The 23,101-nt window shown below is 37.6% G+C and overlaps 1 protein-coding gene across 1 annotated transcript; it reads right to left on the reverse strand.

Moving 5' to 3' along the window:
• Positions 1 to 544: 544 nt before the first annotated feature.
• LOC108439359 (cyclic nucleotide-gated channel cone photoreceptor subunit alpha) lies at positions 545 to 13,492 on the reverse strand. Its single transcript, XM_017717732.1, has 8 exons — positions 13,225 to 13,492; positions 7,602 to 7,740; positions 6,216 to 6,368; positions 5,272 to 5,340; positions 4,338 to 4,502; positions 4,151 to 4,252; positions 2,700 to 2,806; positions 545 to 2,581 (listed from the first exon to the last, which is right to left on the reverse strand). The coding sequence occupies exons 2-8, from the start codon at positions 7,691 to 7,693 to the stop codon at positions 1,218 to 1,220; spliced, it is 2,052 nt and encodes a 683-aa protein (XP_017573221.1). The 5' UTR covers positions 7,694 to 7,740; positions 13,225 to 13,492; the 3' UTR covers positions 545 to 1,217.
• Positions 13,493 to 23,101: the final 9,609 nt, after the last annotated feature.

Consider the following 23,101-nt stretch of genomic DNA (forward strand, 5'->3'; position numbering starts at 1 on the left):
CAGGCGGAAGGCAATTGGAGACATAAAAACTGTAATTCATTCAATTAATGTTCTCTTGGTTCCTGGTTCCATTTGGTTTACTGATGAGTGAGCCTGCAATGTTTCTTCACAATGTAGTAAAAACTAAAGAAAATAAAAAGCTGACAGAAACTTAGTCAGAATGTTCTGCTGCATACTGTTAATCAACACAGATACTCAGACTTTATTTAATATTTTTTTATTAAAATACTCTTAGGAGACAATTGAAAAATGATTTTTCACAAACTTTGTTTTATAGTTGTGTGTTTTGAAGAATTCTCACAATATTGAAAGGTTTCTTTACCACCTCTACTACTACATGCATGTCACTTGCGTGCACATGGGTAAAATAAACTTCTTATGACTGACAGTTTAATTACTTATTTCCAAGTTGATTAAAATGTCATAAGATTTATTAAATGTAAAGGGATGTATTTTAAATCTAAAACTACTCTCAGGTTGCAAAGTTTGATAGTTCTCCTTTGAAATATGCATGTTGCTAAAACAAATGACAAATGCAGATACATTTTCATTTGATAGTATTTATTCAAACAAATCAATCTTAAGTTGGATCCCTGCTAATAGTAAAAGCAGTCTCTGTCTAAAAATATGAATGCTCCCATATTAAACAATTTGCCCTGAGTTTAGATGTAAGAAGTCTCTGATGCTGTGCAGTTTTTCTTTTCTTGCTTAAAAAAAGGCATATGTTTGACATGGCAAATATTAGAGACTTAAATACACACACATTTTGCATTTGCATATGTATGTTTACATAAAGTGTCATGGAATCCTCATCAAATTGTCATAAATAAAGAACAACTGAAGGAGCCAGCTTTCATTGCATCCAGCAAGCTCAAGGAAATTTGTATTCCTAGTATAATATTACACTCTGTAAATGTAGTAAAATTCAACACATTATCACTTTTTAGTCATTTTCACTTTTATAAAATGCACATCTACAGAGCATGAATGACAGTCAACCCTGTAACTAATATCCAGCCAAGAACTCTATAGATCTCCATTTTTTAATAAAATAGAGTTCTGTAAAGTTGTATAAAAGGCGCTCTGCAGTTATTATACATTTAAGATTTTCGGTGATTGTATTTATGTATTTTCATGCAAGTTCCAACCTTGAGATCTACTGTAAAATAAGAATACTAACAGAACTTTATAGAACTATTAATCTTTCTTGTCCACTGCTATTCGGGCAGGTCATCCTCCCTGAGTGTTTTCACTCTGGCTTCCATGTTGCTGATCCTCTGCTTGATCCTGCCCTGGCTCGCTGCCCAGTCTCCTGTTATGCGTTTAAGCTTGACCTGCATCACCTCAAGATTTGTCTCAAGCATGGCCACCTTGTCCTCTAGGTCTTTAGCATCTGCTGCTTTGGCCATTGTCTCATCAATCAAGCCATCTTTCATCAGAATGGCCCTGCCTTTCTCCTCCAGAGCCTGCTTGGCATCTGGATATTCAGTCAGGGCCTCCATGAGATCATCTTTAGAGAGGGCAAAGAGGTCTGAATAGCCCACACTACGAATGTTTGCAGTTCTACGGTTTCCAGCCTTACTACCTTTGATGCCCAAGATACTAATCTCGCCGAAGTAGGCACCATCACTGAGTACCACAAACTGTGTAACACCATCATCTGCTACCACAGCCAGATTACCTTCTTTAATGATATACATTTCACGGCCAATGTCACCCTTCTTGCAGATGTAGTCTCCAGGGCTAAAGACCTGAGGTTGAAGCTTGAGCACCAGTTCAATGAGCAGGCCTGCCTCACAGTCTTGAAATATGCGAACCTTTCTCAGAGTTTCCAAATGCACATTGATGGCAATCTCTGCCTTTAGCTTGTCTGGAAGGTACTTAAGCACTTCTTTCTCATCGCAGGTCTTCTCTTCAGTCCAAAGGTAGTCAAACCACTTCACAACACGAGCCTCTAGATCTTTGGTGACCTTACGGAACTGCATGTACTGTTTAATGGAATCAATCTTGGCCTGGAATTCAGCACGTGAAGCATTCATGTTGGAGATCATGGCACCAACATTACCAACAATAGTGGCAAATATAAGCACACCAATAAGAAAGTCAGTAACAACAAACAAGTACTCAATGTCTCTAACAGGAGGTGGAGTCTCTCCGATGGTTGTTAAAGTGAGCGTGGACCAGTATAAGCTGTAAATATACTTCCTTGCCAAGCGACCATATTCAGGATCACTGATGTTGGGGTAGACCCAAGTGTCTGTCCCAAAGCCAAGTGTTTTGGAGATAGCAAAAAAGATGCAGGCATTCCAGTGAATGATAATTAAGATGTAGAGTACAAGGTTGCCAATGCGGAAGATATTGGGAAAGTTCGTCCTCGTCTCAGTTCGGTCAAAGAACTCAAAGAGTCGAGACAGTTTGAAAAGACGATTAAATCTCAATTCAGGATTGTTTATGCCCACATAAACCATAAATACATCTGTTGGTAGCATTGCGATCAGGTCATATCTGAACTGTGGTGTTTTTTTGTAGTATTCCATTAGCTTCTTAAGATCTTTCACCAGCAAGCCTTGTTCCAGAAAACCTGGTAAAATATTTAACATGAATATTTAGACAAAATTGACAAGCTTACGCTAAATGTTCTGTGCATACAAATGTACAAATATATTATATACATATACAATATTCAAAATGTGTTTTACCTGTTCTGGATCTGACAAAGGTGTCGATGTAGTAGATAACATCTGATGTATAATCCAAGGTAATCCACAGCATGGTGTAATTATCCTGCAGCTCATTGAAGCATGCTCTAAAAAAAAAAGTAATTACTCATGTGTCAAATCAGAGACTACCCTTCATTTCTTTTATTTCTGGTTAAATGACCATTAAGTTATTGTTTTTCAGGAGATATTTCTAAAGTGATCAGATACACACAAAACCACTTAAGGATAAAGAAGAGGAAAGCCAAAGGATGATATATGGTCGTTTTCAAACAACTATTCAGATCATAGCTATGATGTCCAAAGCATGCACTCAAAGAAAGACTCAAACTGCAAATTTCCAAGTGGTAAATCAAGCTTGACAAAAAGGAGAAAACATACCACTGTGTACAGTATATATAAAAAAAAAATATCACCTTGATCTAACACAAAGAAATAACTAAGAAATCTAAACTTCCACTGAGGTAAAAATATTTCAAAGAAAGAAAAACCTTCCTTTCTTGTCTATGTTTCTTTGAAAACATTTCTTAATTGTGATTTATTTCATACTTTCATTGTTAGAGCAAGCTGATAAACAACAAAGACGTTTTTATAGCCTTTGTCTTGGCTGAACTGTACTCTGGAGGGCGCTGTCAGTACTTAGAACCATCCATTCAAGTAATGTGTGTTTAAGATTCCTCACTGAGATGGTGAAAAAAGTTAGATGAAGCAGAAAGTCACTGAACAGAACAGATCAAGAAAAGAGAGGTACATGAATCTCTTAACAAACCTGTGTGCAGTCTTTATTATGTACTTATGACGTGGAAGACACACTTTAAAACATTAAAGAATGACTAAATTGTCCCTCTAACCTAAACTTCCAGACCAGGAAGAAACTTGTAAAACATGCCACTCCAAGGCGAGTAAAAACTCTGAAATCTTCAACAATCAATAATTCCAGAATGCTGCACAAACACATACAGCAAGAAGGAAGTCATTGCTTACACATGGACATTGTACAGCTCAGCTATGATTTTCATGGCACCTGAATCTGGCACAAGATGCTGTGGTCAAGTAATGTATAGTTTAAGTATTAAGCAGTATATAGAGCATGAACAGAGTGAATGCTGGTAGCAGCATCATGATTTGAGGTTGCTTCTCTTTCAGCAGGGACAAACAACCAGAACAAATTGATACTAGTATATATTATGGGTAACTTTTTTGGCTAAGTAAAGCTCCTTAAAACTGGACAAAAATAAGTGACTAGATCCATATTAAATGTTCGAGTGACCTTGTCAAAGGCCCTGATACAAATCTTTTTCAGAATCTGTAGCAGGTGTTAAAAAGAAGAATTTAAAAGTTCAACATAATGTACAAAAATATAATCTTGCTGTTTTTCCGTGTTTCCTTGTTGCCCTGAAGCAAATGCTTAATCTGACCACGTCATTAATTACCTGGTGATGAGCATCATCAAATTGTAGAAGGCAGGTACTGCTACAATGGTAAGCCAGTGGTAGTACATGTCTGTAGCAGGGTCCATTATCCAATATTCTTTCCTGAAAAAAGTACATATTTAATTAATTGTTCAGCTATTTTAGCAATAACATGCTAAAATAGCTGCTAAAAACATCAACTACTTACGGTGGGTCTTCTTTCTTTTTGTCATCCTTTTTGTCGTCTTTTTTATCATCCTTTTTGTCATCCTTTTTGTCATCTTTTTTCTCCTCCTTCTTCTCATCTTTCTTTTCATCCTTTTTTCCGTCCTCTTTCTTGTCGTCTTTCTTTATCTCCTTGTTATCCTTTTTGCTTTAATAAATTAGTTTGTGTGGTTAATATCATACGATAATGAGTTTAGTATTATGTGGTACAGTACAAAACATTACAATAATATATAAAGGGGAATTCCACAGATTTTTCAAAATTTCTGAATTATTAAACCATTATCCTTAAGTGACCCTTATTAGTCCCACAACAGGAAAATTTCACCTCCACATTTAACCCATCCAGTGAAACACCACACACACACTAGGGGGCAGTGAGCACACTTGCCTGGAGCAATGGGCAGCCCTATCCACAGCGCCCGGGGAGCAGTTAGGGGTTAGGCACCTTGCTCAAGGGCACTTCAGTCACGTACCATAGGCTCAGGAGATCTTTTCTTTGTCTAACCTCCAGCCCATGACTGCCCCCAAATAATGATGGGAGACAGGGACTATGTTGTGTAATTTTGAAGGGGGTAACTCCCAGCTGGATTGAAACCAGCAACCCTTGCCTTGCAAGCCCTGCACCCTACCACTGTGCCACTGGGGAGCACTATAGAAAGAATTCAGACTGGTTTGATGTAAAATACTCAGTTCTACAGAAACCTACCGAGTTAGAATTCACAGTGATGGTGACAGGAACCAGATTTCTCTAAAGTTTTTTTTTCAAATAATAATTAAAAATTGGCCACAATATGGTATTGGCCTAAAACATTTTTTAAAAATATGTTCAGGGTAGAGAGGTACATGCAGACAAAAAACTTAAGTTCTTCTCATATTTAAAAAAATTCAGTGGATTTCCCCTTTAACTCACTTACTCATCTGTGTTGTTGCAGTTATTCATATTTAGTGTAGCAAGAGGCCAGTGTCCACTATTCCTGTTGTGGCTGCAAAGTAGATGTGACCAAACAAGCATTAGTTAGTCAGAAACATAAAGCTTGCGTATCATGATTGAATTGTATCAGTGACTAAACCATATGAATGGCTCAAGGACTCTCCCAGTTCAGTTGTTGGCAGTATATGTTTTTTTCCACAACAGACAGACATGTGACTTTCTTAGATGAGAATAAAGATTGATGCAATCAGCTAAATGCAAAAAGCAACACTGTTTGCCACCTCTATTTATGTGCCCAAGCAAAACATTCTGTCTGTCTGCTTTGCCTAAAAAAAAAGACAGGAAGATATTCTTCCCACTGAAAATTGGTTTCAGTTCTGCTAAGTTTCTGTTAACCTAGAATCTTACACAAGTAGCAAACAACAGACAATACACAGGTTATACACACACACACACACACACACACACACACACACACACACACACACACACACACACACACACACACACCATCTAAACCACTTATCCTTCTGGGTCACAGGGGGTGCTGTAGCTTATCTCAGCTGACATTTGGTGAGATTATATATACATTTTCATAAATAAAGTGTTCCGCTGTATTTGCATAAATACAGAAGAACATGTTTACCTAAAACATACTTATAACAGAAATACATGGGTAAATGTTTCCTGGTTTTTTAGGTCTATTACTAAGTATAGTCCATGATAACTCACTGTAGATGGAAATTAGGTGGAAAATCACTGGAGAATACTTTTAAGGATTCACATGCCACTGACAATGCAAAGCACACCTCAAACAGTCTCAGAAACAGGTCTACACTGTAAAAGCAGTGGCATAGGTTTTATTTGAAATGGCTCACTTAAGTGATATTTATCTGGCTACTGCTAATACAGCAAAACACATCTCACTTTCTCTTTTGAAGTTGATCTTGACCTTCCTTGTTGTCCCAGCTTTCCCCACCCTGCTCCGGAACATTTTCAGAGCCCTCCGTAGTTGAACTGCTTTTTGCATTTTTTTTCCTTTGTGATAACCAACCTCCATGTCTGAGTACAAAGGATATCCTAAGACAAGATAAAACATATTATTGTTGTTATTATTTACAAAAAACAGTTATCTGTCCCAAGTGCAAAATAACAGTCTTTACTCACTCCACTGCCACTACAGAAGATGTCTTAATCTTAATGCATTAAATAGTTATTTTTACCAGTGTTATCCCTATATCTTGTGAAACATGTATAATGCTACAAGTGTTCAAAGTGTCCATTTACATCTCAGAAGCAGCTCTACACTGTTTAGCCAGTTTCTACTAAAATACATGTATTTTACTGTATTTACACACTGAAATATTGAGGGATAAAAGTATTGATGTCAGTAAAATGAATGTAAGATGAGACTTTTTTATTGTGCTTTTCTTCTATTGTGTTTTTTTTTTTTACGGGGGGATTTTTCTCCCTAATTCAGTTGTTTCCAATTCCACCTGCTAGTTAGGACTCCCTCAATCACACGCTACTATTAGTGCTAGGAGCGTGAAGGCTAACACAGGCTTCCTCCGAGACTTGCAAAACCAGCCACCACATCTTTTCAAACTGCCACTCATGCAACGTCACAGGACAGCCGAACGCGCTCGCAGGAAAGCGCCAATCGCTAGTTCTGTTACGTCAGCTGACTAGCGTTGAGTGATGAGGGGAGAAGAGGGGGCCATCCTACCCACCCAGAGAGAGCAAGTCTAGTTGTGTTGTCTTGGACTCCAGGCCATGGATGGCTGTACCTTGATCACTAGGGATCAAGCTCGCAACCTCCTGATGAACGCTTATACGGTTGCACCCCCGTTTACTGTCTTTTATTGCAATTAGTTTTCACCTGTATCAAGACCCTGTAGCTTAATTATGTATGACTCACAAGGATTCACACACACATTTTCTAAGCCACTTCTCCTTCAGGGTCGCGGGGGTGCTGGAGCCTATCCCAGCTGTCATTGGGCAGAAGGGAGGATACACCCTGGACAGGTCGCAAGTCCATCACAGGGCAGGCAGGCAGACAGACAGACAGACAGACAGACACACATCCCCAGTTGGCCTGACTGCATGTCTTTGGACTGTGGGAGGAAACCCACGCAGACACAGGGACAACATGCAAACTCCACACAGAAAGGACACTGGTCACCCGGCCGGGAATTGAATTCAGGCCCTTCTTGCTGTGAGGCGACAGTACTATCCACCATGCCGCCACAAGGATTCAGATAAGCAAAAAGAAAAAATACATATGTGTATGTGTGACTGTATGTGTGATCTGACCTGTCTTCTCTATCAACCCACTGGGGGTCCAGCTCTGGAGTAAAAGCAGACTTGCGGGTAGAGTATGATTGCTCTGTGCAGATTTTGGCCATTCCTTCTCCTGCTGTACTACCAACTGCACAGGAGATGTTTGTGACAGCTGCAGAAATGATACAGGAGTCAGTAACATTTCATCAAAATTTTAATTCAAATAATGCATGCAGCACGAAGATAAATGTGCATATGATTGCTACGCTTGTTACAATTTTAATACAGTATTGAAAAATCAAATTTCAAAACTACATCCCTCGCTCTCTTTCAAGCATCTGTCATTTACTGTTGTGGAAACCACTGTCAGCTATCAAAAGTAGGCATGTCATAGTACAGTGGGCTGGGGCTTAAGGTATGGACAGACAAGCTTAAGTGACATGCTTAAATGGCCTTTTTTCTAAAGAACTTATAAACTTTAGATGTTGTGATTCTTATAGCGCTGCAGCCACCGAGAAAGTACTATTTGATAACTTTTATTTATCTGAGCCAAATCCGAGCTAGGTTTCACAAAAGCATTCTTAGCATAAAGATGATTCAGTGGTTCAGTGAACATCACATTAAACTTCTTTAACTTTATTTTTTAATACATTTTATTTACAAAGTCAGAAACCACCCCTAATGAATTTAATTTCCAGCCAAGACAGCCATTAAAAACAATATATTCATTTTCAGCATCTGGAAAAAAGACATTAAAAGAAAATTACACAAAAAAACATAACATCAACTGTTCAACTAATTTTTGTATCCAGCTTTTGTGTTTATTATAGTTACCTTTCTTTTCAGGAGAAGATTTCAAAGAAATCTGCAGTGATATTTTTCCACATCTCAAAATTCAGTCTTAGAAATTGGTTGCCTTTCTGCTTCTCATGATCCAAGTAATCCCAAACACAATAAATGTTACTGAGGTCTGGACTCTGGGGTGGTCAGTCCATTGTTCTGAAAATATCAGCAGCTTCTTTGAAAATTTCTTTTTTATTGTCTAGTTTTTACAGCTGAATATCCTTTCAGACTCACAGTGGAAGGATGGACAGAAAGCCTTTTGCATTTTTAAGAGAAATCAAAAGAACCTTGATTTTCTCCTATCTCTCAAGGATGACCACTATTTACTGTCTATCAGATGGTGACAATTTTGGTGGTGTATCAGATCTTGCATTGTTGTTAGGAGTCCCATTTTCTCAAAATCTTTTGATTACTTTTTAAAATCTAGTTTTGCAAACCTACATCTAATGTCCTCAGAAATATCTCCTGACTTGTACCTAATGGCTGTTTTAAAATTAAATAAATGAAGGATAATACCAGATTTTGCACAGCACATTAAAATCGAATCTGAAAATCAAATCAAACAGAATCTGAAAATATGATCATAACCTAAAAAATATTGCTATCATTTAAAAACCTCATAACTCCACTTGTAAAAGCCTGCTGCTCTTTACACTAGGTGATGACACGTCACACTGTATGGCATAAACTGTGTTACATAAAATTAAGGCCAACAGCCTTTTCAGGAGTCTATGGTTTGCCTTTTTATTTGTCAGACATATTGTTTACATACAAACATATTGTTTCCTTTAAAGTAGTTTCTGCATGAGTAAAAATAGACTTTTTAAATCTGACTGGAGGCACTTACATCTCTATCAGTTGCATGGAGCGTAAGACATTGTTTTTCAAAAATTACTCTTGGAGAACTCCTTTCTTTTAACAAAAGAGAATAGGTGAAACACATGGACAGAAAAATTAAGTAGTAAACCGTAGCACGTTGACAGTCTATAAATACACAGTACATCTTGGATGTTAAGAGGATCACTCCACTCCACTCTGTTCCAGGAAAGCAAGCTGTGTAAGGCTAAAGGCAGTTTGCACTCTAATGTTGACATTCTACTTTGGGCAGGCTAAAACTAGCAACACTTAATAGTCTCTAAGAATGCCTGTCTGAGTAGTTCTCTACTTTAACCCAAAAATTGTCTTTCCTTAGAAAATGTTCTTAGAAACCATGTGTGATTCTACAAGCCCTATTGGTTATTGTTAAAATGAAGTGTAAAATGTACTGAAGAAACTTCAATATTCATTCAATGCATTTTAAAAGGCTGAGAAAGAAATTTGTTTATTTTGTAAAAATAATGATTGCTTTCAAAATTACTCAGTGTAGAAGCAGGTACATGTGTTTACTGGGTTTAATGTGCAAAACAGATTTGCCCTGTTAACATCCACTTGTCTTTCCAAACTAGAAACTGTCCAGTGACAAATATCTTGCTTGCTGTAGACTATTTCTATTCATAATACTATTTTATCCAGTGTTTTCCTAAAAGCCTATAGCATAAATAGATGTATTATATAGATAAATATAATAAAACATTTTGATTGTATTTGAAATACAATACCAGGGTTTACAATATCTTTAAAACATTCACGGATGTCTGTGACCTTCGATCTTTCAGATGGCACTGCATTAAAAATTGTCATAGTTCTGCGAAAGATATCACCACATAGACACCAGAATACTTTGGTAAAATATTGGTAAAAATGCATTTACTAACACAAATTAAGAAAGTATTATGCATTGGGGAAACCATATGCCAATAATGTCCAGAAACTCTGCCACCTTTTCTGGTCTTAAGCTCATCTTAAATCAACTGATGGCAATTGGAATTGTGTATTATGGTCTGATGAGTCAAACTTTCAGATTGTTTATGGGCTTTATGCTCTCTGAAACAAAGAAAAATAAGACCCTCCAGATTGTATAATTCAAAAGCCTGGGCCTGTGGTGGTGCCCATGCAATGGGTAACCTGCTTATCTGTGAAGGAACTATTAACACTGTACAATACATATACATTGTGGAGCAACATATGCTGCCTAGAAGATGACATCTTTTTCCATTATTTCAACTTAACACTAAGGCACATTCTGCACATATTACAACAGCATGGTAGTGTAATCTGAATGTGAGAGCTAGACTGTTCAACCTACAGTCCAAACCTCTTCAGTTCCCAACATATTACGTGTTGTTTAAAAGAAAGATAATGTAAGACAGTGGTAAACATGCTCCTGCTCCAACTTTTTGTAAGTGCAGATATAAAATTTGGAATGGCCATATATTTTAATGAAATTAATAAATAGTAGATCATCAGATGAAACATCAAATGAATAAAAATAAATCCTTTTTGTTTTGTTTTCAATTTAATGCATTTAAGCAGAATTTACTAATCAATGCTTTCTGTTTTTATTACCATTTAAAATTTGGAATCAAGGTTTGTATTTAACTACAACATTAGTTCTCCAGTTTCCACTAACCCCCTCACCCCCGCTGCCCCACCCACCCACTGCTGTTCAGTATGTAAAGACAATATCACACTCTAGCCAGATAATAGTGAATGAATGTGATTATCAAGAACTGTTCCAACAACACAGTGAGTAGCAACATGAATGTGCCAGCAGCTTCAGCTGGCCTGATGCAGGATCCTGATGGAGGATTCTTGAATCAAGACAAAAAGCCATGTCTAAAAAGAATGATTTTTCACACAGAAATATCATTGAAATTTATCGACTCCCCCACTTCTCCTGCATTGGCCAATTTCAGAAAAAGAACAGGAGATTCTTTTGAGATTCTTGAGAGATTTTTTATGGGGCCACAGTGAGATAATAATAAAAATGCTTGTCTCTTCCAACAGGTTCATTAGGTATTTTGGAAGTTAGTGCATAACTTGTATGCAAAATAAAAAAAATGTTAATTATATTAATCCACTATACACCTCTTGAGCTATTTTCTTTACTAGTCAAACGCCTCATCTCCTCTTTGTGGGTAAACTCTCTCTGCTCCCTGTACCACAATACCCATGGTCTCTTCTATACAAAGACTTCTTCAAAGAGACTGTTCCAACAATGACATTTGATAGACACCACCCACGCAATTAAATTAACGTATTTATAAGTATGGCAAAAATATCCAAATCCTTTGTGCAACCACTGTAAGTTTAAAAAAGAAAGAAAGTCTAAAAAAATCTTCCAAAAAATGTTTTAAGTAATCTCGCATGTGTATTTAGATGCACAGGTGATTAACTTCCAGAGTTTTGGCCTTTTACTTTCACAGCTTCCCTAGCAACTGCATTACAGACACCTCCACTGTTCCTTGCAAAATTCAACAGTTCAGAAAGAAACCTTTAGAATGCTAAAGGTCCCACAGTATAACCATTTAACAAGCCTTGAAATGATTACAGATATCTTTTGACAAAAAAATCTTGACTGAGATTTTCAAATGTGATCAAGTTGATTAGTATTTTAATAACTAAATAATACACTAGCAACATAAATTTGTTGAGTCAGAAATGTTGAACATTGTTGATCATGCCATTAATTACATTATTAAAAATGTATTGACTGTGCTTTCTGTCTATTGACATGTCAGACGGCACAGCCAATGTTTAGCCAAAGGCTTTACCCGTGATATTTATTATGTAGCCTATTAAATAAACTAAAATTATAATACAGTTTTCTGATGTAGCCTATTGTATGAAACCAGAAATCACAGATATCTGAGCTGCCAAACAAGCAATTTCAGATTATGGGCAAGGGGGGATAAATTCTCTAAATACTCATGGATTTTGCTCCATGATTGTTTTGGTCGTATTTAAAGTCATGAAAATGCTAAGGGAGCCAGGGAGCCTTATATTTGACAGCTGCTGTAAAAGGCCATCCTATACCGCAGTTGTGATGTTTTCCTAGAGTTAAATTAAAACAAGTTTCCATTTTCCATTGTTTTGGAATCCATTGCATTACTCTATTAACATCCAAAAATATACATACATTTCATGGACGCTTTCCTCCAATGGAATTCTACCACTAAGATTCATGTGTGTAATATCACCTCTGTAGTCCACAGTCAAGAGAAATCCTGAGGAACAATATTTCCATTTGGTACCTGTTTATAGCATAATTTCAAACGCTAATTACATACGTTTATCTAAATATAATTTTAAGTGCTTGTCTTCAATACGCCAGTTGTACCAAATGTATTGGTATCTTGGGCCTAGCCTGGTAGGCTCCAAGCTTGTGAGTGTTTGAGGGCCATTAACCCACCCAGACACTGTTCTAATCCAGTTTCCAACACACTTTAGTCAGTTTGTCTCTGGGTACTGAATATTGGAACATGTTTATTGGAAGATTAAGGAATGTAGATAAGTGTACGAACACATGATCTTAAGAGGACAGTGTAGGAAACTGGGCTGAGAATGTATGTGGAAAGATGAGAACACCTGTTAAGCACATTCGATAAACACGTCTCATTAGGATATAAAACGAATAACGTCGAATAGCGCCTAAACATGGCGTCAATGCGTTGCAGCTTTTGTTAATCTGTTAAAACTGAAGTTCGCAAGCTTGTTGGTCGCACTCTTTGTCCACAACGTCTGTCATTGTTTTATATGATTCATTTTTCTATATATTCATTTTCATTTTTCATTTTTCAATTTCAGATACATTAAAGCAGCCTGTTTCGTGAAAGTTATTAACAAACTGTACGGCTTTGTAGTGACCCCTAAGAAAGAAGATAACGGAGGTATTCCCTGTCGATGCTCCTCACTAAAGCTGCATTAAACTTACCAGGACGAGCAGAAGACACTGTTTCAGTCCCTTTGACTGAAGATTAAGCGGGTGATCAACTCAAAAGTCCAACGTAATTCCATTCTGTGACAAAAGTCAGGACTATCCAGCATCGTTTCGAGTGTTTCACATGATTTTGCCTTCCTCTGCCTTCCCAGCGGAATTCAGTTTCCCACGAAATCCATCTCCAGAAAAGCGTTTATCATGATCCGCTGTCAAATGCAGTGTGGATGTGCTCGCTGTCTGTTTCCACAGCTACGGCGCTCACATACCGATTGGTCCCTCGTGGAGCAGCCTCCATTAAGCAAAGCCTGTCTGAGCTTGAAGGACAAAGCCTGGCCAGGTGCCCAGTCAGAATTCGACGTTAAACATAACACCAGCAACAACATTATTATACAGTCACATCGAATTTAATACATTTCGAGACTGCTGTGGAGTTGCATAGGAAAATCCTATTTCCCTTAATAGTGACCATTAATATTCCAACCGATTTGCTAATCTTTCAAAAAATCCGCAAAAAATGTTTGCCAATTGCAAACTTTTGACATTAAATAAAAGGTTTTTTTTTTTTTTACATTTATTTGTAAATGTTTATGGAGGTCTAAAGCCAGTCTGCATGAAGGAGCTTGTTGTGATACAGCCTTATGAACTTTACAGTAAAGTGTTATTAATAACACATTATTCAGACATGCCAGAGATCTTGTAAATAACATGCCTTCTCAGAGAAACTGCAGGAGTACTTTCACTCACCATTTTGTTAAAGGCTTGATTAATATAACTGTGGTGTAATACAGCAATGCTTTAAGGAGTATGCTCATAAAAAATAAAGATTTAATAATGTTTTTTCACAAAGATGCTTTCTTTTCATTCAAGAATCTTTCAGTTAATGTTTTTACAGAAATACTCAAGTGTTTCTTTACCTCCAGCTGCTGCATCTGTAACATGAAGTTATTTTTCATGCATAATAATTTCATTGTGTATCCTTAGTGTTGAACAATCCTACAATATCACCTTAACAGCATAGTGATCATCAGCTACAAACAGTCAGCGGTCACCATTAACCGATTAATCGATTCTTACCTTTTATGTACTAAGAAATACATTTATGTTTGGAGTCACTCATCATTTTAACAATTGCTGTTATTTTTTTCAGTACTAACTTATACAGTGCAGTCTGAAATACTACATCAGATGCAAGAAGGCATTTTAAGATGTTCTATGCAGCAGTTCAAAAGTTATTAAATAATAGACGATATACTGTACATTGAAAAAAAATGTGGCTATAAATGTATTCATTTTACATGGAATTAAGTTGATATATATTTTTTATGTGGGGCCGATTGACACATTTAAATTTACTTCAGCATGATTATTAATTCATAGGAATTTGTTTTTAAGACATCTGCCTAAAATTCCATCTCCACATCTCAAATATGAGGCATTTTGGATATTAATTTTGTTATAGTTTCATTCTCAATGGTCATTAAGGGTACAACTACAACACTGTTAATCTTTTTGAACACATCTAAAACTTCATTTTATTTGAAGCTTCCTACCAATTAGTTGTAAGCTATTAAACTTTAGAATTGTAGCATCTAAATAGAATTATTAACAGTTGTATGCAAATGTTTGGACATGCCTTGTAAAATGACATATTACAAGTAAAAAAGTGCAAATCATATACAAGGAACACTTCTGCACATTTCAAAGCATGATTTACTTGCTGAACTTATTATATAATAAAAAACTGTGGCCTGTGCAAAAATAAATGGCCCATTTATATTTTATGTTTAAACTTTTTGATATGACTGCAGATTACATTTATGGTCAGTACATCTATGATCATATATCTGTAATACATTTATTTGCTATTTATCAACATTTTTTCATTTTGTTAAAACAGTGATTCCAGAATATTTGAATATTAATGTATTTTCTTATTTAGATTTTAAGATTTAAGATGGCATTTTATGCACTTTTGTTGTCAATGTAGTCTGTGACTGGCCAGAGGGTTCTAGGAACCCTCGCCCAGACCTATACAGTCATGGATGCCCCAGCTAGGGAAGTGCCATAATCCTCCATGTGTGGGCAGGTTGTTGAACAGAAGTCGAATCCTAGTTTAATCCTCCTAATGCTCTTTCTTGGTCTCAGTGTCAGAAGCTTGTCAGGTAAAGCTCATAGTGCAGAGACAAACAGCAGAGATCTATCTATCTATCTATCTATCTATCTATCTATCTATCTATCTATCTATCTATCTATCTATCTATCTATCTATCTATCTATCTATCTATCTATCTATCTAAAAAAAGCTGTGAAGTAAAGACCCTGTAATTTGACATTTAATTTGTGCAGTTTTGACAGATATCTTGGCCTTTGTTTCAAGGTTCTTTGTCAAAAATGGCTTTCATTTTTATTAATTCATACTACAGATAGATTTGAAAGGAAAGGAGATGAAATATAAAGTAAAAAGACAAATATATATTATATAGAAAATATATAATAAATATAACATATAATATATACATATAAATATAACGGGGCACCACGGTGGCGTGGTGGGTAGCGCTGTCACCTCACAGCGAGGAGGGCTTGGGTTCAATTCCCTGGCCGGGCGGCCAGGGTCCTCTCTGTGTGGAGTTTGCATGTTGTCCCCGTGTCTGCTTGGGTTTCCTCTGGGTTCTCCGGGTTTCCTCCCACAGTCCAAAGACATGCAGTCAGGCCAATTGGACATGCTAAATTGTCCCTAGGTGTGAGTGACTGTCTGTGTCTGTCTGTCTGCCCTGCGATGGACTGGCGACCTGTCCAGGGTGTATCCTGCCTTCCGCCCGAAGACTGCTGGGATAGGCTCCAGAATCCCCCCGCGACCCTGGCGGAGAAGCGGCTTAGAAAATGGATGGATGGATGGAAGGATATAAATATAACATTGGTGATGACTTCTCCCTGCTACAAAAAGCTTAGACTCTTGAGTGGCAAACTGTCTAAGGGTTTGCCCTATTGTTTGGGGATCACAAATTCAAATCCTGGTGATGGTATAGCCAAGTTTAAGATGGTCTATAGAGTATTATTGGCCTTTCTACTTTCTACCCTCTATCAATCAGTGTAATGCTATTGATCACCATGACACTAGCTGTGACTAAATGGGGGGGTCACTATACTTGCATTTACAGAGGTAAACTGTTGTTTCTATTAGCCATACTTTTTACCTTTTTCATTTTTTTACACAGTGTACAAGATGTACATAAGCAGGGTTGGGATGGATACTGAAAAATATGTAGTTAGCTACTTAGTAGCTAATTTCCCAAAATTTATAGCTAGCTAAAATTAAACTACTTTTCCAGAAAGAGTAGTGGCTACATTTTAAGCTCCTTTTTGAAAAGTAGTGCACTACTTTTAGGTACTTTCAAAACACTGTTGTCAGAATGTTTGTCAATCTCCACCTGACACTTCCTGATACATTTAATCTGCAACAACTCACAAAGCTGAAGTCACTTCTCAGTCTCCTGCTTCTCGTTCAAATTCTCCCGTTCCACCTTACTATTTAGTGTTTACCACTTTACTATTTATTGTTTATTATTACTTTTGGGAGTTAACTGGCACCTTGAGTACACCATTTCGTTCCTCATGTACCACGTGTGATGCGAATGACAATAAAGCCTTAACTAATCTTAAATGGCACAGCAGTACAATCTGGCGCCTTGGGCACCATTTAAGATGGAATGGGACAATTTCAATGAGAAGCAGGAGAATGAGAAGCAACTTCAGCCTCGTAAAAAAAAACATTGAGAGACATTTTACAGGAAACCCATGGAAATGTTTCCTGAGATGCGAGAAAAGCGGCTATAGCTGAGCTAAAGCTTAAAGCAGAGCAAAGTAAATCTGTGTTTGTATTTTTACTGAGATATACACTCAAGATGGTAAAACAGACATAAAATGTCATGCCTCCCAAGGTGGTTTCATTTTTGTTGAAAGGACAAAATGGTTCTTCTTAACATTTCAGTTGTGACCCCTGAGCTAAGCTTACTACAGTAAGGGGTAATCAGCATGTGACCATTTTGGTTAAAGGTGTCAAGCATCCCCCACCCTCCCAGATTGGAAGCCATCATGCAAGACTCTTACGTAGCATGTGGGAATTAGTGGCAATAAACATTCTGGAGAAAACCTGATTTTAAAAAGTGTATAAAATTATCAAAAGCATAAGGGCATTTTTTTGTTTTAATTTATTAGATGGCCAGTATTGTAGTTAGGTTAAGGTTAATCTGAAACTTGACATATCTCAAGAGATTTGGTTTGTTTATGGATGCTGTTGAGAAGTCAGCAGTAATTTCCACAACGATGTGCGTTTATAATTGCTTATGTCCCTTGGCTACTCAAATTGACTATCTCCTGTGAGAATCCATCTTAGTGAGCTCGGCTTGGTTTCCCAAAAGTGTTGTATTGCCAAGATAAACGTCTTTACACTATCACACTTTCTGGACTCTGTCTGGCTAAAGAATGTATGGACAAGTAATATAAAGAAAACAGTTATCCTGTGGCCTTTACTCTGTCATACATTAATTGTTCCATTGGTAGATAAAGATATTTTTAATAATTAAAACCTTGTACACTAAAATTTGAAAAAATGTCACATTAAGTTTATTCCATGTAGAGAATGTGTTAACATACACTATATTGACAAAAATATTCGCTCGTCTGCCGTCACACGCATATGAATTTGAGTGACATCCCATTCTTAATCCATATGGTTTAAAATGATGTCAATCCACCCTTTGCGGTTATAACAGCTTTAACTCTTTTGGGAAGGCTTTCCATGAGGTTTAGGAGTGTGTTTATGGGAATTGTAGACCATTCTTACAAAAGTGCATTTGTGAGGTCAGACACTGACGGCCTGGCTTGCAGTCTCCGTTGTAATTCACCCCAAAGGTGTTCTATCGGGTTGAGGTCAGGACTCTGTGCAGGCCAGTCAAGTTCTTCCACACCAAACTCGATCATCCATCGAGTCTTGACCTTTTGCTTTGTGCACTGGTGCAATCATGTTGGAACAGGAAGGAGTCATCCCCAAACTGTTCCCACAAAGTTGGGAGCAACAAATTGTCCAAAATCTCTTGGTCTGCTGAAGCATTAAGACTTCCTTTCACTAGAACAAAGAGGCCAACTCATGAAAAACAACTCCACACTAAAATCCCCCCTTCATCAAACTTGGCACAGTGCAGTCAGACAAGTACCATTCTCCTGGCAACCGCCAAACCCAGACTTGTGCATTGGATTGCCAGACAGAGAGGTGTGATTCGTCACTCCAGAGAACACGTCTCCACTGCCCATGCTCCAAACTTTGTGGGAACTGTTTGGGGATGGCCCCTTCTTGTTCCAACATGACTGCGCACCAGTGCACAAAGCAAAAGGTCAAGACATGGATGAGCAAGTTTGGTGTGGAAGAACTTGACTGGCCTGCACAGAGTCCTGACCTCAACCCGATAGAACACCTTTGGGGTGAATTACAATAGAGAGTGGTGGTGCATTACATCACTGCATTCCATTAAGCTCTCTACACTGTTCTTGAGCTAATCTGAAGGCCACATGAAGTTTGGAGGTCTGTAGTGATTGACTGCAGAAAGTTGGTGACCTCTGTGCACTATGTGCCTCAGCATCCGCTGACCCTGCACTGTCATTTTACATGGCTGAGCTGCTGTCGTTCCCAATCGCTTCCACTTTGTTATAATACCACTGACAGTTGGCTGTGGAATATTTAGTAGTGAGGAAATTTCACTACTGTACTTGCACAGGTGGCGTCCTATCACGGTACCACACTGGAATTCACTGAGCTCCTGAGAGCAACTCATTCTTTCACAAATGTTTGTAGAAGCAGTCTGCATGCCTAGGTGCTTGGTTTTATATAACTGTGGCCATGGAAGTGATTGGAACACCTGAATTCAATCATTTGGATGGGTGAGGGAATACTTCTGTTAGCTATAAATAATACTGAGTATGGGCTTCCTTGAGGATAGATTTGGAAAGAGAAATGGTTAAATGGACACATTAACATATACAATATCACTACTTATTGAGCATATGAATACTTACTGCCCAGATAAGTAGGTTTTTAAATATACTTTTCTCAGGTGTCTAAAACCTTTGCACAATTCTTTGTATTAACCGCTTGTTTGATTTACTAAAATATTAGTAATAATTGCATACATTTCTGTGCTAGCATGGGTGGCAAACCTATTTCAATACTGTACCATTGTTAGACATTTTATGGTAGTTACAGTAGTTTTAACAGCATTTGAATACCCATGTAGCTTTCAACATTATAATTAAACATTTAAATATTAAATATTTAGCTTTCAATTTTATGTAAATCAAACAACATTAACTCAGTAAAGCAGTCCCTATAGTCCACTTTTTGATTGCAACCTTTGATCTCCAACCTCTAACTTCTCAAAGCATAGCCAAGTTAACAGCCTGCTCTGACTGCAGTCCTGACTTTACAATGTGGTTAACATTGGTATTCAGTAATAAAACTTGCAGAACATAACAATCCTTCCAGAATTCTACTTCTTCTAAGCTTCTTCTCCTTCTGGATTGCAGGAGGTGCTGGAGCCTATCACAGCTGTCATTGGGCAAAAGGCAGAATACACCATGGACAGATTGCCAGTCCATCACAGGGCAGACAGACATATACATTCATAACTAGGGGCAATTTAGCATTTCCAAATGGCCTGACCGCATGTCTTTGGACTGTGGGAGGGAACCAATGCAGACACAGGGAGAACATGCAAACAGAAATACAAAAATGGAATACTGAGCACAGAATGAAGCTTGATTCTTGACTGAAACCCCATTAAATACATTTGGGCTGAGCCGAAGGGCTATGTTCTCCTAACTCATCCAGAGTATTATGATCAGGGATGACAGTAGTAGTAACATTGAACTTTGTAAAATTTTGATTTCTCCACACTTTCAGTGTAATGAATAAGCTGACAACATTTTTAGTATTTTTCCTTATTATCAAGGGTGGCAAATTTATAAATAAATATTAGTTAAATATTAACCAAAATTATAATGAGATGATATGTTTTCTTGTTATTGGATGATGCTCAAAGCATTGATTGAGCTCTGTGAAGTGTTCAATATGTACATTGTGTACATCTGTGTAGTACATGATATCTTATGCACATTAAAATGCTTTAATGCCCTCTACTGTAGATGAGTGGTATTGCCATCTGTGGCTTCAAAAGGAAAATCATGGAAAACCAACATTGCTCTTTTGGAAAAAAATAAAAAATAAAACATACTGAAATCATCCAGTCCATACAGTCTCTATATAGAAATTAAATTGCTGAAACAGCCTAATCTGCATTGTGTTTTTCGTGATGTCATTATAAAACAATGCTTGAAGCTTAATTCTTGACTAAAGTTACAATAAAATCTGGGCTGAGTGGAAGGGCCCTGATATCCACCTAACTGTCCTATTCAGCCTGCATCACCCATTCATGCTGAAATAATAATGAGTGTCTCAAGTGCAGAACTGAAACCCAGCAAAAAGGGCAAGGTTCAATTGCTTGTTCACACAAATAGCTAATCAGCCAATAGCCAACGGATGGATGGATGAATGTGGCGTGGTTGTTGGTGACAGACAGGCTGGTCTAAGTATTTCAGAAACTGCTGATCTACTGGGATTTTCACACACAACCATCTCTAGGGTTTACAGAGAACGGTCTGAAAAAGAGAAATTATCCAGTGAGTGGCAATTGTGTGGACAAAAATGCCTTGTTGCTCATGAGAGGTCAGAGGAGAATGGGCAGACTGGTTCGAGATGATAGAAAGGCAACAGTAACTCAAATAACCACTTGTTACAACCAGGGAATGCCGAATACCATCTCTGAATGCACAACACGTCGAACCTTGAAGAAGATGAGCTACAGCAGCAGAAGACCACACCGGGTGCCAGTCCTGTCAGCTAAGAACAGGAAACTGAGACTACAGTTTGCACGGGCTCACCAAAATTGGACAACAGAAGATTGGAAAAATGTTGCCTGGTCTGACGAGTCTCGGTTTCAGCTGCGACATTCAGATGGTAGGGTCAGAATTTGACGTAAACAATATGAAAGCATGGATCCATCCTGCGTTGTATCAATGGTTCAGGCTGGTGGTGGTGGTGTAAAGGTGTGGGGGATATTTTCTTGGCAAAGTTTGGGCCCCTTATTACCAATTGAGCATAGTTTAAATGCCATACCCTACCTGAGTATTGTTGCTGACCATGTCCATCCCTCTACAAAGGTGTGACAAACACTGGCGTTTGCCATCACCTTAAAGCGGGGAGTTCCCAGGTGTATCAGGCTAGCATGTTTAGTCCGTGACGCCTTGCTGCCGTCGCCCTCTGCTGTCAGCAGGTGGTGCAGGCTGAACCCATACAGTTTAACTCTATAGAATAAAGAATGTTTAGTAAAAAGAGAGTTGCGGTATTTAACACCCCACAAACATGTAATTGGACCTCAGCAACAACAATAAAAAAAATCAAGAAAACTGTAGGACATAGACCCTTTAATAGCTGTGAGTGCATATGTATGTTTGACACACAGATCACTGCAGTGACAGTAATTAACACTCCTCTTATGCATTCAAATGGCCTTTTTTCTGATTGTGTTGGAATGTGTTAATGATGACTGTGAGAGGCTTGAGTTTTCTTCACCTCTGTCTGAGTTTATGAAAATCACGTGTTCTCCCACTGAGAATTACTGATAATGTTCTGCTATGCTCAGCATATGTTTAGCCTTACAACAAATGTCATCAAAATCTCTGCTGAGTCAGATTAGTGCAGAGCAGAGGGTGTGAGGTCACAGACAATGTGCTGTGACTGTAGCTGAATAAAAGCAAATGGAATGTAGGAATATAAGGTTATAGAAATTATTATCGTATTACTAATACCATGGCGTAATCTTGATTTTATTTGAAAAAGTGATACATTAGTGAATAAGTATGAGAAGATACCCATTAGAGACCGTTGTCATGGAAAGGCAGAGGACGTTTGAAGGTAGCAACCCAGATAAGCAGTAACCTAAGAACTGTTATATATGTGGCGAAAGCAAGAGACCTTCCCACACTGAAGATCTTTTAAAAATAGCTCAAGTGCACCCTCAGCATGTTTCGTTACTGCCCTGGCTGTACATTATTTATAGCCTAAATTGTATTGTTGAGCACTAGAGCACAAGAATAGGAATTAAAAAATGACAGGTCCTTATAAAATATGCAGCCTCTATGTACCTTATAAATAATAAAGCAACATTAGCGCTGCAGCATAAGATCATTTCTGAAATCGCTTAAATTTGTTGGTTATACATTCAATTAACTGATTAAACTGAAAGCCTGCAATGTCACTAATTAGCATTTTCATTATCTGATTTTCTTCATTTTGATTTTTAATAAATTGTGCTTTTGTTTAATTCCACTGTTTGGATTGCATTAAACATTCATGTATTATAATATTCTCCTTATAAAACTGCCACAGGGGTATTGAAAATTAGACTTCTACTGTGGCAGTAATATGACCATAATGTGTTCACTGTACAAAAGGCATAGACCACTCTTCATTTGCTTAATTAATTTATTAAAACAGCCATTAAAATGAATTCAAGAGAGGTAATCTTGTATGTCAACACACAAGACATTCACACAAATCTTTGGTTCCTGGGTAACTGATACATTGGTGGTTGAGTCTAAAGAAAGATCAAATGCCAGTACTTGTGTGTTCTCTTTGGTGCAAAAGCACATTGTTTATTTATTGGACTCTACACTAGCTGATAAATGTAAAAGAACAACAACACAGTGCTTAGCAGGTAAACAGTTCAACACAACTCTGGCGTTTTTTTGAAATATGCAG

This window comes from Pygocentrus nattereri, chromosome 12 (assembly GCF_015220715.1).
Source record: "Pygocentrus nattereri isolate fPygNat1 chromosome 12, fPygNat1.pri, whole genome shotgun sequence".
NCBI classification, from domain to species: Eukaryota; Metazoa; Chordata; class Actinopteri; order Characiformes; family Serrasalmidae; genus Pygocentrus; species Pygocentrus nattereri.

Coding starts and splice junctions, on each gene's coding strand:
- LOC108439359 (XM_017717732.1), bottom strand. CDS start 7,693: ATGGCCAAAATCTGCACAGAGCAATCATACTCTACCCGCAAGTCTGCT. Junction 6,369..7,601: donor TGGGTTGATAGAGAAGACAG/GTCAGATCACAC, acceptor ATCTTGTCTTAG/GATATCCTTTGTACTCAGAC. Junction 2,582..2,699: donor CTTTGTCAGATCCAGAACAG/GTAAAACACATT, acceptor ATATTTTACCAG/GTTTTCTGGAACAAGGCTTG.